Source organism: Epargyreus clarus, unplaced genomic scaffold (genome assembly GCF_041222505.1).
Source record: "Epargyreus clarus isolate Ecla_fem2 unplaced genomic scaffold, WU_Ecla_fem_2.2 ptg000007l, whole genome shotgun sequence".
NCBI lineage: Eukaryota > Metazoa > Arthropoda > Insecta > Lepidoptera > Hesperiidae > Epargyreus > Epargyreus clarus.
The window spans coordinates 4,642,126-4,660,087 of record NW_027332215.1 but is presented as its reverse complement, the minus strand read 5'-3'; the positions used below and the strand labels follow the sequence as shown (position 1 = coordinate 4,660,087).

General features: G+C 36.4%; 1 protein-coding gene and 1 non-coding gene across 2 annotated transcripts in view; one reads left to right on the top strand and one right to left on the bottom strand.

Annotated features, from left to right (window-relative positions):
• Positions 1-2,073: 2,073 nt before the first annotated feature.
• ltl (leucine-rich repeat-containing larval translucida) overlaps positions 2,074-17,962 on the bottom strand; it is a 49,427-nt gene continuing 33,538 nt past the window's right edge. The window contains exons 2-8 of the mRNA XM_073074417.1: positions 6,466-6,634; positions 5,881-6,087; positions 5,498-5,686; positions 4,956-5,186; positions 4,271-4,492; positions 3,767-3,965; positions 2,074-3,240 (exon numbers count right to left, since the gene is read on the bottom strand). Of these exons, the coding sequence (XP_072930518.1) occupies positions 2,816-3,240; positions 3,767-3,965; positions 4,271-4,492; positions 4,956-5,186; positions 5,498-5,686; positions 5,881-6,087; positions 6,466-6,634 (1,642 nt within the window). The 3' untranslated portion in view covers positions 2,074-2,815. The remainder of the gene's footprint in view (positions 3,241-3,766; positions 3,966-4,270; positions 4,493-4,955; positions 5,187-5,497; positions 5,687-5,880; positions 6,088-6,465; positions 6,635-17,962) is intronic.
• TRNAN-GUU (transfer RNA asparagine (anticodon GUU)) lies at positions 14,919-14,993 on the top strand. The gene has a single exon. It is a non-coding gene; the product is annotated as a tRNA-Asn (tRNA).

Genomic DNA, 17,962 nt, shown 5'->3' with positions numbered 1-17,962 from the left:
TCAATTAGAAGGCGGTAAGATATCTATGCTTCTTAAGTAAAGTATTACTAAAATTACTTCAGTAGTAGTGTAATTCGGCAGCCCAAATTTGATAATATATTATGTATGGGTAGATATTACAGCAGATACAAACGTTTCCACTGTCATACATTATATGATTTAATAAATAAACTCATTCTACGAAATTAGGCATTTGTACACATAAAAATCATTGCTATTATAAAATAATCAGGAATTTTAAGTTTCATTATGTATTAGCAAATTGTAACCGTATCTAATATCTTTTTGGATAGGTTTTATTTGTTAATAAAAAAATACTTATAGATAAATATCATTCTTTAAAATATTTTTAAGTTCGTAATAGAACTTTTAATATTTTTATTGCGGCGGCACCATTATCAAACGTTTGCTCCGTCGAACTCACACACAAAAGGTTCTGTAGCACCAAATCCTTATTTGTTTTTATTTTTAGCATTTTTATCATAGTAGCCATAGTGAATACATTGTGAAAATTAAAATTGTCTATCTAATACTGTTTAATACATTAAGCAAAAACCACGCAAAAATAGTGGTGTCTAGTACGGCGATCCCCATTTATTTTTTAGATCTGTTTTTATTATTATTATTAACACGCTTTCATTAGCTTGGGTTGTATGTAGGTATGTATGTATGTACGTAACAGTAACGGAATCTTTGAATCCGATTTCTATCCACTTTGAACGTTCAGTTTAATTCAAAATTTTGAAAAATTATCAAAAGCCGATGACAGTACACGATTTTAATAATTTTGTACCATTGTCCTTATTAAAATCCTTAGGATTAACGATTTTTGACGCGAGAGAAAGCGCCTACGGGGCAGTTCAGGCAATGTTACTAGATTGATTTTTAGTTTTGAAAAATAATAATAATATTTCCCTATGACTCAAATGTACTGAAACATATATATAATGCCATCTTTAGTACGATTTTTAGGATTCCGTACTCAAAGGGTAAAACGAAACCCTCCGCTGTCTGTTCGTGAGTCACAGGGCTTTATCTCTTAAACCGTAATAGATAGACACTTGATTTTTTTACAGACGATGCATAATGATGGTCGTTATAACAACAAATACTAAAAATTAATAAAATAAGCATAGTTCAAAAAACTAAAAAACACGCTTTTATGATAAACTCAACTAAAACGTAGAAAATAATTTTCAATATAGGAATCAATTAAGGAACAGTAAATAGTGTAATTGTGAAAAAAGCGTGGGGTGCTCCACTTATCAGTTTTCGAAAAGAATTAATTGATTCCTAGATTGAAAATTATTTTCTACTTTTTAGTTGAGTTTATCATAAAAGCGTGTTTTTTAGTTTATTGAACTATATTTTTATTTTTAGTATTTGTTGTTATAGCGGCCACGATTATACGTATTCTGTGAACATTTTAAGTGTCTATCTAGTACGTTTCCAGAGACAAAGCTCTGTGACAGACCGACAGATGGAAAGACATCGGAGGCTTAGTAATAAGGTTCCTTTTATACACTTTGGTTACGGAACCCTAAGAATAGTTAAAATTGATTTAGTACTAAACTTATATATAAAGGTTGTCTAAAAATATGGTGCAATCTGCAAAGGCTAAACCAAGGTGACGGAATTTTAGTAGAAGCTTTAATTATAACTGTGCATTTTGAACACCACTAAGAACCACTAAGAGATTCTCTGTAGAAAATTAAAATCAATAACCTGAAATGTATTTAAAATGCTTTTTGATTCATATCTGGCTCTATTGAATTCTGGGTAAGTACATATTTTCGTCGTCAATTAGACTGCCCCACTGAAGTTTAAAGCCATAGGCCAAGTTCGTATTGGTGGACTTGATACACCTTAAACTTTTAAAGATCTTTCATGGTAGATATTTTATTTAAAGAGAATACTTCTTGCTTAAAAACGAGGTTATTGTCTAGCTATTTAAGACTTGGCATCTCAATCAAAGGGGTCCGAGGATCGCATCCCAAGCATGCACCTCCGATTTTTCAATATTTTTATGAAGTAAGGGTAACTAAATATTTGGAGTGAAATAAGGAACAAATGTCAAAAATATTATTTATTCGAAACAACAACTACATTCGATATTTTAATTCCTCCCAGTGGCAATTAAAAGTATTGTCACATCGTGCCCAACATACATAGCGGAATTCAACCACAATATTGTTTACAGCGTACAATTAGCTACAATTTCTCAACCCTTGCCATAAAATATCTTCAGCAGTAATACATTGTTCCTAATGTTAATCGCCAATATAAATTACTCTAAAATCTAACGTTAAAATTAATGTTACATTACATAAGTTATTTTAGGTACAACATCATTATGTTCCACTTGGTCGTGATTATTGAAGTCCGAGAGTGCGTCGTTAAGCTACACGATTCTACTAATATTAATATTAGACGCTAATCTTCGCTTTGGCATTTATACTAATTATGAGATTATAGTCCAATTACTTGGTCAAATTCTATTAACAAACTGCTACGTCGGCTACACGTTCACTCAAACTGACTTCGACGATATCATTGATTGTCTACACATTCGTTTCTACGCTATTTAATAAACTTATTATGTAGGTAATCGTGCGCCGATCGCCCGAGGCGTGCCCGAGTCTAGATCGGTACATAATGGATTTTATTTACATCGCGGGATTTAAATGACGAGAACATTCCGTGCACCCGGCCGAATCAGAAGTCACTCTGCCCTAGTCTTATCGAAGGCAGTATACTCTAAGGCGAAGCACTCAGTTCGTCGGCGTCGGTGCGCGGCGCCCGGGCGGGTGGCCTCTCACTGCGGCGTCGACTCGAGGTCGCGGAGGTCGGCCAAGGGGTGCGGCTGCTCTCTCCGCTCGTCCGGCCACTTGACCACCACGTTGGTGCCGGCGGGCGGTAGCGTCACCGGCGGCTCCACGAGAACCGGGAGCCCGCCCTCGCGTTCCGGCAACACGTGCCCGATCAGGGCGCCAACCCTCCTGTACGTGAGTTGCGACGGCGGCGACAGGTGCTCCCGTCCCTCCAGAACACGCACTCCCGTCCCCATGTGCGTGACGACGATTACCGGCGCGTCCGGCACCACGTCGTTGAGAGCTCGCATCAGGACCGGTGCAGCGGTTTGCGTCGCGACGCAAGTAGATTCGCCGCTCACACGTGCGTTCAGATTCTCCAGTACAGTCATCAGCTCGTACAAGCGATCATCGCACAGTATAGGATTATCTGCAAAGAATGGCTCCACATTAGGCGGTGCACACTGGTCCTCGAGTCATTGCAATTTCATGTTGATTTTAATAACTATCTTTGTATTTAAATTACCACAATATACAATATGGAAATGTAATGTCGAATATTTTGCACTACGAGCTTAGTGTGCATCCGCTTTTATTATAGTATAGGTAGAAAGTTTATAATTAGCATTCAACATAATGTTATATAAATATTCCATCTAGAGGCAGAGAAAACGGCAAACCACAGGCAATTATAATAAACATACGATCAGTCTGGAAAACAAGCAATCGCATTTGCAGCCACGATAACAATAACTTTATAGTCAGCTAAGATATAAATTCGCACAACAGCTTGCTATATCCACAATAATACTTTCTCATGGACGTCTATATTTAGTTCGATCATGACACGCATTCCAAAGACAATTTTCTTATGTTTCTTGTTCTTGCAATGGCACATATAGAAAAAAGATAGCATTTACCTCGCTTTGAAACACATGATATGTATGAAAACCAACCTTGGAGAGAAATCTTCAAGATGCTAGGTACTCCATTTATCGTACACCGTGATTTGGAAACGAGTTCATAGTTTACAGATTGGATCTTATTGTAGGATAAGTCTGCGGTGCAAAGGGACGGCAGCCCGTGGAAGTCCTTGTCCAGCACTGAGATGTTATTGTGGTGTGCGATGAGTTCACGCAGCGCGGGTAAAAAGGTCTGAAAACAAAAACTAAAATATAAAGTCCCGCATAAATTCTCGGTAAAAAGGGAGTTACCGAGGGACGAGACACATAGGGTCAAAATGTCGTGTCAATAAAAGCTGAGTCATCTATTATCATATATTACACCTGACACCAAGATTGTATTTATCCTGCCTGTAATATCTGCCTTTTTATTTACCTACCATGTTTGTACAGTTTGCAATTCAAAAGAAAGTATCGCAAGAGCTGAACTTGAACAAGTAGAACTAAATAACTCGCAATGGCGCGCAAGCTGATTCTCTATCGGGACGGTAAACAAACCTTAGATGTTTCTTCTAGCGACGAGATATGATTGTAAGACACATCAAGAAGCTTCAGATCATCCAAGCCAATTAGGTCATCCGGCGAAATTTGCTGAATCTGATTATTGCTTAGATTTAGTGTCATTAGACCATGAAGACCCATTAAAGCCCCTCCCAGATTGAGCAGATGGTTATGGTCCAGTCTCAATTCCAGTACACGTGTCTCGACGTCCACGAGATTCTGTAAATATTGTTAATAGTTTAACAAAGTATTTCTTAACATTGGAATTTTTAACGAATATCCTCCTGGAAGTTTTGAGTTAAGTTTGCAGTAAACTTTAAAGTTTGACGCATAATTATTTACGCTGCTCAGTCTCAGTTTCAGTAGTGCCAATTAATAATAATGGAAGTGCAACTTTTCTCAAAATAATTAAATATGGTACCACGGCACTGGCCCTGGTTATAAATATATACAGGCTTACGTAATATTTAGGTTAGGTCAAAATAGAAAATGAAATGTAGATCGATAAATTGTTTCATATAATTATATCGAGCGACCAAGACTCAAACTCATGAAAACTTGACTTTGAACCATCGATTACTCTTTCCATATAATAATTCCAGTAAAAGTCTATACACTTAAGTTGAAAGAAAATAATTTCATTATTTGTTACTCAACATCACGTCAAATAATAATATTGTACCTCCATATTTCCTGTGATCCGGCTGATTTTATTATGGGATAGATCAATAACAGATAATCTCTTCAGTCCCTTAATTTCTTGTAACGAGAATTCCGTCAAGAAATTGTGTGTCAAATTCAAATATCGTAGGGATTTCAAACTTCGTAGCGAACCGTTCAATGATTTTAAATGGTTATATGCAATATCTAGATCAGCTAAAATTTCGGCCTCAAGAAACTCGTCCTCTGCCAACTATAAAAAAAAAATTCAAGTTTAGCTTAATAAATATTTAAGACAAAAACATAGGACAAACGTTATTTCTCAAAACAGCTACATGCACCATCTGAGATTACTATATTAATTCTATAGCAACATAGTGCATCCATCGTTTACGTCATTTTCATAGAATCTTATGGCAAACATGCCGATATTAAGCCTTCTACAATTCCCGCAGGATTAAATCTCTGACGTGTAATGTCGATCATATTCAAAATTTCTTATGGGCAATTTAAGGCAACGGCTGTTTCAAGTAACACAATAAATACAATAATTCGTACACTTACAGATTCAATTTTGTTAAATGAAAGACTTATTCTCATCAGTCTTCTAGATTTCTGCAGAGCACCGTCTAAAGATTTTATATTATTGTCATAAAAATACAATGATTCCAACGATGGCATTTGCTTTAAATCTTTTGGAAGATTTTGAAGTTCATTGTGTGCTGCGTGGATCAGAACGATCTTTTTTGCTTTCTGAAAAACATTTAGAAATGTAATCTTCGTATAAATAGGTACATTGAGATATTTTATCATTTATTCTATTTATAATATTTAAAAAGGGAAAGACGTACATATTATCTTATGCTGATCAATGCTTAACTTTACGTTTCGACTAAATCAAGACAATATCAGAATTGAAAAGTTACAGTCCAAGGTTATGTACTTACTACGGGCAGTTCATTGTCGATGGTTTTCAAGTGGTTGGCATTAATAAATATCCATTCAAGGTTATCCAACTCCCGCAGCGCTCCATTCAGAGTGTTCAGTTTGTTGATGCCCAGATGTACGTGTTTCAGGGCCTTGGGTAGCGCGTGCCTTTCGATCTTGGATATCTGGTTGTCTGGTACGACTAGATGCTCAACTTCCTGTATATCCTGTAATAAAATGATATATCCTTAGAGATTTTGGCTCCTACTTTACTAACGTGTTGGCACTTGTTAGTACCTAAAAGTTCGGTTCGAAAGATTGTAAAATAGAACATTGATGGTACCTACTTTATGTACACACCAACAACATGACACATAAAGATTATCTGTACTGTAAGGAAATCCTTATCTATGGAATTGTCTAGTTATTAAAGATATATTTGAAAGACCTTATACTTAACGAGGTTTTAGTCACAAAATCTGCGATCACAAATTGAAGATTAAAGTACTATGAGGTGCTACAATCGTTCATCCAGGTGGATACTCTACCAAATCACTGTCCTCAATTCAACAGTTCCCACTCGACTAATCATGACGTTTTCTTACCTTGAAATCTTCTTCAGTAAGCTTTGTTATTTTGTTCCTGCACAGGTCCAAGGTTTTGACATGAGGCAGATGTCGCAGAACGTGACGGGGCATCTCGATTAGGGAGTTGTCTGCCAAACTGAAGTAGTCCACTAGGTCCAGCTTCGTGAAGACGCTCTCCTTTAGGTCGCTGAAATAAGTAATTTTCGTCATAAGTATAAGCGGGAAACTCATGGGATACGATTTTCGTCAGTTCAAGTCTAAAAGATTGTAAGAGTTTATTATTTCTTTATTAGTCAATCTTCAGGTAAAGCAAAACAGCTGTGCCCGACTTCAGGTACGACTTTAGTGTCATTTGAGTGTTTACAGGTGTGCATGAGCGGAATTTATTATTTACATTTTAATGACGTGGGCCAAAGACTCATCACTTTACTTGCAAAAAATATACTGATGCTGATCTAAGTATATTACCACAGTCAAACTACGAGAAGGCAACCACAATAATTTTAGTATACAAAGAAGGTTATATGTACATAAGAATTCAAATTACGATCACTCTAGGCACTAGTATTATATTGGTTCCATCTCATATTTCGGCAAAATGGTTGGTGAACCAGTAGGCTCACCATCAATTTTACACAAGCAAACGCAAATATCCAGGTCTAAAGAAGGCCATATTAGTGCCGTTTGCGGTAGATCCATTAGGTCCGTGGAGGCCAGAAGCTCGTCGCCTCTATAAGGAGTTGTCAAAGCGATTCGTTGACATTTCAGCTCACTCAAGGGTTGGTGCATATTTTGGTCAAAGAATGAGACTGGCCATTCAACGTAGCAACACAGCGAATTACCACGAAACAATTGTCCTATCATTTATATCAAATATAACACATATAAAATGCAGATAAACCTAATGAAACCACTTCGAATGTCGATTCATCAAGCCGTTTACTCGAAAACTCGAAAAACCTTACCCGCTTTTTTGGCTCGACATCGCGGGAGCACTGCCGTGCCCCCAGAATGCATGATTTCTTCGAAATATAATTTTAAGTGAAGAATGAATGAGACAAGAAGACGAAACAAATATTAAACCAGTCGAGTAATGGAGACACAAACGGGAAAATTGTTTGATTGAAAATATGCAATTACTTTTTGAAACATCACAAGCCTTCATACTAAAGAATAACGTTCGAAAATAGCAAACAGATTACAACATCGTTTAAAACAGACCATTAAAAACAATTATTCATAATATATCGACAGAGAATGAGTTCAGACAATCGAAGTATAAAAATAATTCTCAAGACCATAATAGCATTTTATCATTTACCGTGTAACCTGGAGCCTGTTGTATCGAATTTGATTATTTATAGCCGTTCTCGTGTGAGGTCAGTTGATTATTTTTATTTCATGACGTGTGTATCATGTGTGTTTTGTTTCTTTAAAGCCACTACAACAGTACCCCCGTTATCTCCTAGTACCATTTCGTTAGGCAAAATAATTTTCTTATCATTTTCCGCATTGGAATTTAAATAAATTTCATGGTCATCAACGCTCGTGATAGGTTGGGCATCGATTCATAAAAACATGGCCCATTGATTATTTCTTTTGCAAGATACAAAACTCTGGGAATTCTTGAAATTTTGGAATTCTATATAAACTTTACCATGAGCTGTTTTTTACAAAAATATTGTTTCATTATTTTCACGTGAAATTGTAACCAACAGATGTAAAAGTCGTTATTAGTATCGGTACCTAATATTCTACATTGAAATCGAATTATGAACGTTATCACCGTACTGCGTTGCAAATATCTACAGTAGAAATTAATGGTAGAGAATTGTCTGTCACTTCATTGGTAATACATGGCACAACATTATTGCAATGTTTTGCGTCAATCATTTGTTTACAATCAATGTTTTGATTTACTTTGCGACTTTACTATTTTATGGTATTTTGGATTATTCCTTTTAACGTATTACGTATTTATTTTTAATGTCGAGAAGACATTTCTAATGACTGATTTGCAAAATATATAATATCTCGCAAAATAATGACATGTCATAGATTTTATTATGACACTTTTAAGATAATTTCGTGACTTTGTACATATTTTAAGCTATTGCATAGCTTTTATCGCGGGCTTTGAGCGCGGCGACCGAATCGAGAAATTCCGTAACGAAAATTTCCTAACACCTTAATTCGTCAACTTGAATACATATTTTTTTTTGTAATCCGTGCGGAAATTTTAAAATTGCGTTTAGTATTTTTTATATTCCTATTATATTGTATTCAAAAATATATTACCACATTATGCAAATAATATGTTTTATTAACATAAGTTATGTTGAAATTCTGGATTAATAAAATAACGTAAAAACGTAAAAGAGTGTTTGTAATTTTTAAACGTACAATTACAACTGACAGATTTGACAGTAAAAAATCAAAACGCCATTATAATTTATGGCGCCATTTTTGTTTGTTATTTCGTGCAGCACACGCACACACAAGCAAACACGCTTGTGTGTGTGTGTACTTTGTATGTTGTGGATTTTTGAAAAAAAAAAACTTTTGGTTGTCTCCTAACTTCGATTTGTCTCTGCTATACACATTGTGACCTTGGCTTCGTTTGGACTCCGATTACCTTCGTATATCTGTTAAATAAATAATTATAATTGCATAAGTTGATTAAAAAATGCTATGCAATAGCTATACCGCGGCAGTTCCCGAGTGCCGCACGTTTTTTTTTTCATTTCAGGATCTGTCGCTCCTTAATTAATCGATGGAGCACACTCGAGGTCAATAGAAACCGATACAGCGAGAAAAGAATTTTTGTTATCTCTTTTTTTGTAGGTACTCAATATAATTTCTGTTCTCTATTAGCATTGCAGAAGGAAGATGTGGCAAATCAAGCTGACTTATAATACATACATTAAAAGAAGAATAAAATTGGGCTCCCAAGAGGCAATAAATTCCTATTCCACCTCAAGTCGGAAATTTTAATCAGATAAATCTACCTACTAATTGCAACGAAATGGAAAATGGGATTTTCTTACTCTAGAGTTCGTTAACTAATACGTTTACTATTTTCCTTAAATTTTATCATTAATAGCATAATTTTGAGATAGGTACTGAGTTCTTATTTCCGATGTGGTTACGACAACAATTTCGCCTAAAGTAGTTCCGTAGCTTATTCTTCATAGTTCCACTCCGCACCGATTTCTGCCGAAGAACAGCCGTGTTGAGCGATGCTGCATTGTAGTTCAGAAGGTGTGGTGAGGGGAAGACACACGAAACATTCTCATCACAAGCAAGACTGCAATTTTATTTGAGGTTAATTACAGGTATTCATTCAGGCGCCATTATTATTAATAGGTGAAATGCATGTTTGCTACTTAGGTATTATTGTACAACAAAAGTTGAATGCATTTTAGGCATATCGATTATCGACACAGAGAAGTCTTTGTTCAACTGTTTCGGTTAGTGTAGTAAAATTTACACCTTACGACCACGACGTGAGACCGCCAAAAGTCGCATAGTCTGATCGTGCGCAATTCTCGGAAGTGTTATCGGGCGTATTAGTGGATCGCGGGAGACATGCATTGAATGCGGTACAGTGCATGAGAGTGATGTTTAGTACAAATGTGAAGGGGTCAACGTTCCCGGGGTTATCAGCGTAGGGGCGGCGCCAAACGGTCGCATGGTCGCGCGCCCCCCGCATCACATCTGAAGTGATAGCTGCGTTGCCAGGTTCGGGCTAGATAACACTAACAAGAAATTATGATCTGATGCAAAAAAGGATTATCGTATTGTAATTATCAGTTCATACGGATCTGGGAGCACGGCAGTGTCATCGTCAAGTCGAACAAAAGCAATAGGCGTAACTATCTTTCTCGGAGCGTTACGTTTTACCAATCTGCTTTAATGTTGACTCAGCTGATAATTTACGGATTTTACTGAATACTTTGATTTAATATTTATTATACTTAACAAATAATAATAATTGTATTAAAAATGAAGGATTTCTTTTTTTCTAGTATGAAAGCGACAATACCTTAACTCAACTAAACTAAACACTACAAGAGCACAGTCACCATAATATAAGGCAAAACCTATATGTAAATAGAGTTTATTAATAAGTAGCTGCTACGCCAGAGCAAAGAGTCACAAATAATGTTAGTCGACGTCTTTGAAGAATGTTCCATAAAGCGCCTTCGCACTTATACTCGTCAATTAGGATACTTAGAGCTGATAGTGTTCAAAGCAAAATATTTTCAAATAAGTAATTATGAAATATAGTAGTGATATCCTAGTGGTAAAGAAACTCGGCCTCTCCATCGAGGGGTCCGAGGTTCAAATCCCAGGCAAGCACCTCTGATATTTCAAAGTTACGTGCGTATTAGAAATTAATTATCACTTGCTAAACGGTGAAGGAAAACATCGTGAGGAAACCTAAGGAAACTGAGAGATTTATAAAAAAAATCTCAAAGGTATGTGAAGTCTACCAATACGCACTTGGCCAGTGCGGTGGACTATGGCCTAATCCTTCTCATTCTGAGAGGAGACCTGTGCTCAGCAGTGGGACAGTAATGGGTTGTTGATGATGATGATGGTGAATTATGAAAACCCCCACTGCTTTGAAATTATAAACGGAAAAGGAAGTAACGGATCCTATGCCACTCAATTATCAATAATAACCACTCGATAATCCTATGCCTTTCAATTTAGATACCTATGTGCTTAATCCATGAAACAGTTTGCACCTTAAGGCGTACCTAAAAATAACACCACAACTGTATTCATACGCACAAAAATTATTACTTTAGTTCCCAGTCGTGCAAAAGGACGTTTTCTTGCATTCACTTAAAAATTTTTAACAAGACACGTCTGTGTAGCAAGAGCGTCTGGCGTTAGGAGATACTCAGTGTATTTCGTACAGTTACGGGAGTTTTGCATGCCAATTATTGAAGGCGACGACGTAGAAGTAATTTTTAAAGAAGACTTTCTGAATAGAAAAGTATAAGCTCACAACATGTTACTTATAATAAAATTTTATTATAACAATCTTTTATTTACTTTCATATTATATCAGCAAGAGATAAATAAGTCTTAGAGATTTTTTATTCAACTTTTCAGTGTTTATTTTAATAATAATAAGCCTTTCTTTATCTTTAACCTAACCTAGATACATAACAAAAAGTTTAGTAATAAAAAACTAGAAATAAAAATAATTAAGTTTAAGCCCCTTTGCGGGTTATAGGCCTCCTCCAGACGTCCCCATTTTCCTTTATCTTTATTTTAATACAAAGCAATAAAAGATTTGCGATTATTCAATAAAAAAAAATACAAACGTAAATTAAGAACCATGTAAGGTAATTTACTGAATCAAAAAGTGGTAGAACCAGTAAATATAGATAGGGCTGTAGCCTCTTATCAACAGGTGAAATAATTGGTAAGTAAATTATATATAAAAAATCGTTATAATATGTGAGAACAACCAGCATTTTATGTGAGAAAAAATAAGTAACAAGACGGAAAACCAGTTTTCAAATTTCTCTGATTCGTTTCTAGCGAAAGTGATATTTAAAGTATTTTACCTACTAATACAAATACATACAAACAAAGATTAATTGCACAAAATAAAGAGCATAGCCGAAAGCTTGTAAACCAATTATAAACTTTTAAAACTGTGTCCCGTTTACAATAATACTGGCACAAAACTACTAGAATGGTATTTTTTAGGGGTCCGGACCTAAAGGGTTAAATCGGAATCCCCTCGGAATAACCCTCCGCTGTCTGACAGACTATCCGTCTATATGAGAAACTTTAAATTCACAGAACATGTAAGTATAATGGAGGCCGCTATAAACAATAAATACTAATAAAATAATAAAAATCTTGAAAAAAATGGGGATAGCCATGCCAGAAATCACAATATTCGGTAGTTTACGCTTTATTTATAAACCATAATAAGTAGGTAGAGAGTTCAAATTTTCACAATGCATTTACTTCAATGGCTGCTATTATAAATTCTGAAGGTGGTAGAACCCTTTGTGGTTCGACTCCGACGACACCACCGCCACACCTATTTCTGCCTAACAACAGCAGTGTTAGGCGCTGCTGTGTTCCGTTTTGAAGGGTGTGGTAAGGGAGATATACTTTTCTGAGGCGTTCCAGCTTAGTCCTCAGGGATAGCGGCGCATCTGTGGCCGACCTCAGGTCTAATATCTAATTCAATCTGGGGTTGATTACAGATGTCCATGGGCGGCAGTAGCCACATACCATCAGGTGTACTGCATGCTCGTCTGCTACTCCTATATTATATAAAAAAATACTAAAAATAAAAAGCAAATCAAAATTTTCTGGAACGGAACACTCCATGCACGAATTTAACGGGCCAGTTATTTTTTCCGATATTTTTTACACGTTCTATCCAACTTTCACACAGCAGTGGCAGCCCAATCCAACTTTTAATAACGTTTCGCACACAACCTGCCAGTGCACAAAAGGAAATTGATTTTTTTTTATGAAATACACATTAGTAATCATTCGCACCAAAAAACAGTATTTATATTTACCGTATCAGCCGTGCTGGTAAGGGCCCAACCTGTCAAAATATTGTATCTATACTTATTATAAAGCAAAGTCTCCCTCCGCCTTTGTCTGTCTGTCAGAGTGTGGTAAGTGTGGTAAGTGTGGTAAGGGAGACATACTTTTCCGAGACCTTCCAGCTTAGTCCTCACGGGTAGCGGCGCATCTGTGGCCGACCTCAGGTAGGAATATCTAATCCTATCTGGGGTTGATTACGGATGTCCATGAGCGGCAATAGCCACTTACCATCAGGTGGACTGCTTGCTCGTCTGCTACTCCTATATTATATAAAAAAAATCGGGAAAAATTAGGTTGACAGGGCGCTTTGCCTGTGTACGTTGCGTGAACCAATAGAGTTATATGAAAACAGAGTATAACGCAATCATTCCTCTTAAAAAGATATCCAATAAAGTCTGCGATAACATATCTGTCTTTGTTGTGTACTCCACAATAAATGTTTTAACGATTTAAATTGAAAACATACATTAATTTCATATTAGGTGGGTTCAATGGATAGATAGATAGATAGAATACTCTTTATTGCACACTTACAGTTGAATTTAAATAATAGCAAAATACATACACAGGTCAAACAGTATGCAATAGGCGGTCTTACCGCTAAGTAGCGATTTCTTCCAGACAACCTATGCATGAAAAAGAAAAGAGAGACAAGCGGAGGAAGAAGGTTAGTGTGCGCGAAGTTAGAGAAGGAATAGGTTATGAAGGACAGGATACATGTAGTACATTAGTGTTAAAACAATAATATGTGAAACAATTAAATACAAGCAACAGAAAATGATAAAAAAGCACACATAGAAAACTGTGACAAAGTACATATGAAAACGACGAAAACAAGGTGGAAATCATAATTTAGAATAATATTTAAAGAGCTGGTTTTTAAATGAATCAAGTGATTCAGCACGACGTATGGCCATGGGTAATTTGTTCCATAAACCAACAGCAACTGTAGAGAAAGAGTTTTTGTAGAAGGACGAAGAATGAGCGGGAGTTTGGAGAGAGAGATTTACAGAGGAGCGAAGACAGTGGTCATGTGCAAGGTACAGGTACTGGAAACGGTCTTTTAGATAGGTAGGAGCGATGGGGCTGAACAGCACGCAGTCTAGCGCAGAAAGACTATTCATATTCCGGCGAAGTCGGATAGGGAGCCACTTGAGTTTAGTACGATGCTCGGATATGTGGTCATATTTGCGAAGACCAAATATGAAACGAATACATAAATTTTGGAGACGCTCAAGTTTGTTAAGTTGCTCTTCAGTGAGGTCGAGATAGCAAACATCAGCATAGTCGAGAATAGGAAAGAGTAATGAATGAGTTAACGCAATTTTAGTAGCAATAGGAAGAAAGTTACGGAGTCTTCTAAGTGAGCCTACCACGGAAAACATTCTTCTACTTACTTCCTTCCTACCATATATACCAAATATTAATCCTTACAATATAAATTGTTTTAAAAAAATTCAGCATTTAATGTAGACAAAATTCGCTCTTTATATCTGGAAATATGAAATTATAGTATAGAAGATAATATGAGTATAAAAACAGGAGGCACGCGCGATCAATAAAGGTGATTTTCGTTCGGTTTCAATGAACTAAATAACATGGTATAGACTGTTTCTGTTCTGTTAGGGCGCAGTACACCTGATGGAAAGTTGTCATTGTCGACCATGGAGATCAGTAACCAACTCCATAGTCCGTATAGATTGGAGGTTTCACCTGAAGCCCCGACACACAATAAAAGCGTTGTCACTCCTGAATACAGAAATGGTCGCCTCATATGGAAATCTGTCAACATGTGGATGTTCTTCTACCGAAGAGAAAGGTTTGCTATAAATTAAAAATAGGTGTAGGAATTTTTCGCCTTTTATCACGTAGCTCTCGTGGCGCAATGGTTAGCACGTTCGGCTGTTAAGCTCGAGTGGTCGGTGGTTCGATTCCACCCGAGAGCGGTACTGACTGTGTAAGCTAAGTATATCTTCGCTTAATTTGCATCCAGGCATGTAGGTTGTATAAAATGTTAATGTTTTTTTATGATAAAATCCGTATCGTGATAAATTGTATCCGATGTCGGCTGTACGGTCCCCTAGGACGAATGCCTTTAAAGGAGTTTTTAGTGGGATGGTCCTCCCTTCAGGAGGACCTTTCATTCAGCCCCACACGACGCAGGCACCGGCCGTCGCGGCCTGTAAGTGCTTGGATGCATTTTTTCCTCCTCCCTCTCCGTAGAGGGTCAGCCCTTTTTCCACCTACATCTGGGCGCCAAAAAAAAATTATGATAAAATATAACAATGTCAATGTGTCATTTTCCCTCATGTCATGTTTATTTAAAAATAAATATCATTCTGCACTTCTTCGGTATATAAACTATAACTGTGGGAACATACTCGTCTGTTCCTTTTAATATATAGATTATCTTCCTCAAGTACTGTATTTTTAGGTACCTTAAGTAAGTATTTATCGATATGAATTTGCCAGTTTATGTACGTCATGTTATTTTTTAGAACTCGGGCGAAGCCGAAATATTGCTGTTACGATTGCTGGTACGAAATATCATATATATAAAATTCTCGTGTCACAATGTTAGTTACCGTACTCCTCCGAAACGGCTTTACGATTCTCACCAAATTTTATATGCATATTCAGTAGGTCTGAGAATCGGCTACCATCTATTTTTATGTGATATAAGGGTTGTTCACCCTTAACATTTTTTATTTGTATGGCAACACAACGTTTGCCGGGTCAGATAGTAATAGATAAAAAGTAGTTTTTCTTTTTCCGTGATTGAGTAGAAAAATATTTATCTGTAGAAATCTAAGCCTAGAACATTTAATGCCTGTTAATATAAATTAACCTTAATTGTGCAGTGCAAACTTTCATGGTCAAACTGCGTTAGATTCTTTGAATCACAATTACCAATATCAATCGATACGTTCATAGACCATACCCCCGTACTATTCTGTAAAAATAAAATTTTACAATACATTGGCGTAATTGTATTTTCCATTTGCTACTCATCATCAACCCATTACTGTCCCACTGCTGGGCACGGGTCTCCTCTCACAATGAGAAGGATTAGGCCATAGTCCACCGCGCTGGCCAAGTGCGTATTGGTAACTTCACATACCTTTGAGATGTTTTTTTTTATTAATCTCTCAGGAATGCAGGTTTCCTCACGATGTTTTCCTTCACCGTTTTAGCAAGTGATAATCAATTTCTAATTATATATAATTTCCATTTGCTACTATAAAGCTTTATTATTACTTAACGCCGGGTTGCGCGGAGAGATAATCTCACAAAAGGTGGTGAGGATGAGTACAATAACATAAATGATGAAAATACTGAATGCAGTCGGCTTTATTTTCGATGGGCTTAACTCTGAAACCAGACAACATTTTTAAAATAAATATAAAATTTTCAAACTGAAGATATACTGAATAATATTGTTTAAAGGCTTGTAAAGTTTTAAAACGAGTATTATTTTACCTACCTACGAACAGCGTACTAACGAGCTACGACAGGCATGTCATGTGTGTAGCTACGACAAAGGGAGTCGAAGCGTAACACATATCATGTTATAAACGTGTTCACAAAAAATTTAGTGCGGTAAAAGCTCACAAAACCCCGTGTCACTCCTAAAACACTGGGTACCTTTTGAAGGTTTCCCCCTCGATAAAAAAAAGGCTTTTGTAGACGTAAAGTTACATGATGCAACCCACCCTAACTGTATTAAATATTCACGTTAAAATAAAGTATTTTTAAATGTGGTCAATGCACTTACTTAATAGCATGTAGTGCCGTATAAAGAAGTTTAAATTAACTAACAATTAAGTATATTAAAAACCCACTGCTTAAAAATACAGCCTCTGGGCACTCGTAAAATTTAGACGATTCCTACGACACCTCTTAATAATAACATGATAATATCTGTCAAGCCGTTTGGGCTATAGCACAGATTAATAAATAGTTACTACGTAAGCTGTAGCTTGTTGAGCATATCCAATAATGAGAGATACCTATATACCTACGCTCCAAAAACATTACACTTCCCAGTCGGGTAAAAAGGAAATCAGTCTCGTATGTATTCTGCTTAAGTAATATTCATTCAATATATAGACTAAACATATTTAAGAATGACATAATATTATTACTTACAGGCATAGAATGTCATTGCTTACAGGCAATAAATAGTAAGTCTACTAAGGAAAGAGTTAAAGTACGTTCCATTCACCAATTTATTTTGTCTATTTCCCATTTTAGGAATCAATTTTTGCTAGCGACTGATAAAATTGTTAATTTCCGCTCTGCGGGAATGGGTTGGAATTTTTACTTCCAGCATCCGGCCTTCAGCGTTCTAACATTGGTTTATTGTTTCAATTTAGTACGGAGACAAAGCAATCATCGTTCACCTGTTTACCCGTCACTCGTTTTATATCAAATAAACATGCAGATAAAGCCGCGGGCATATGCTAGTAATCTTGTAAAAGCTTAATGCATGAACCAAATGAATCAGTCCAATATTGCCGAAAGCAGACATGAAAAGCTAAGAGGATTACTCGACAGAGCTATTAGCGGTTAATTCCTCTCATCTGTCCATTTTCCGCTCACAGCGGGATCGGTCCACGTTGTATGTGGTACAATTAAAAATCGATAGCACTAGTGATGTAACTAGTAGTAATTTAGTTAGTGATAATGGAACGGGAATTTTAGCAGTCGAGGGCATTTGGGGGCGTTAAGTGAAACCTACATGGTATGTACCGTTAGGGCGTATTTTTATCGCGCGTGTGCACGTGTCTCAAGTTTAACATTGACTTTTGACGAGATGGCGTCGGTGTGAAGCGGGATGAAAGTTTATGTATGAAAATCTTTTCAATGTCCGCTTTAATTTACGGTATGTATTTAATCTCTTTGATCTTATGAC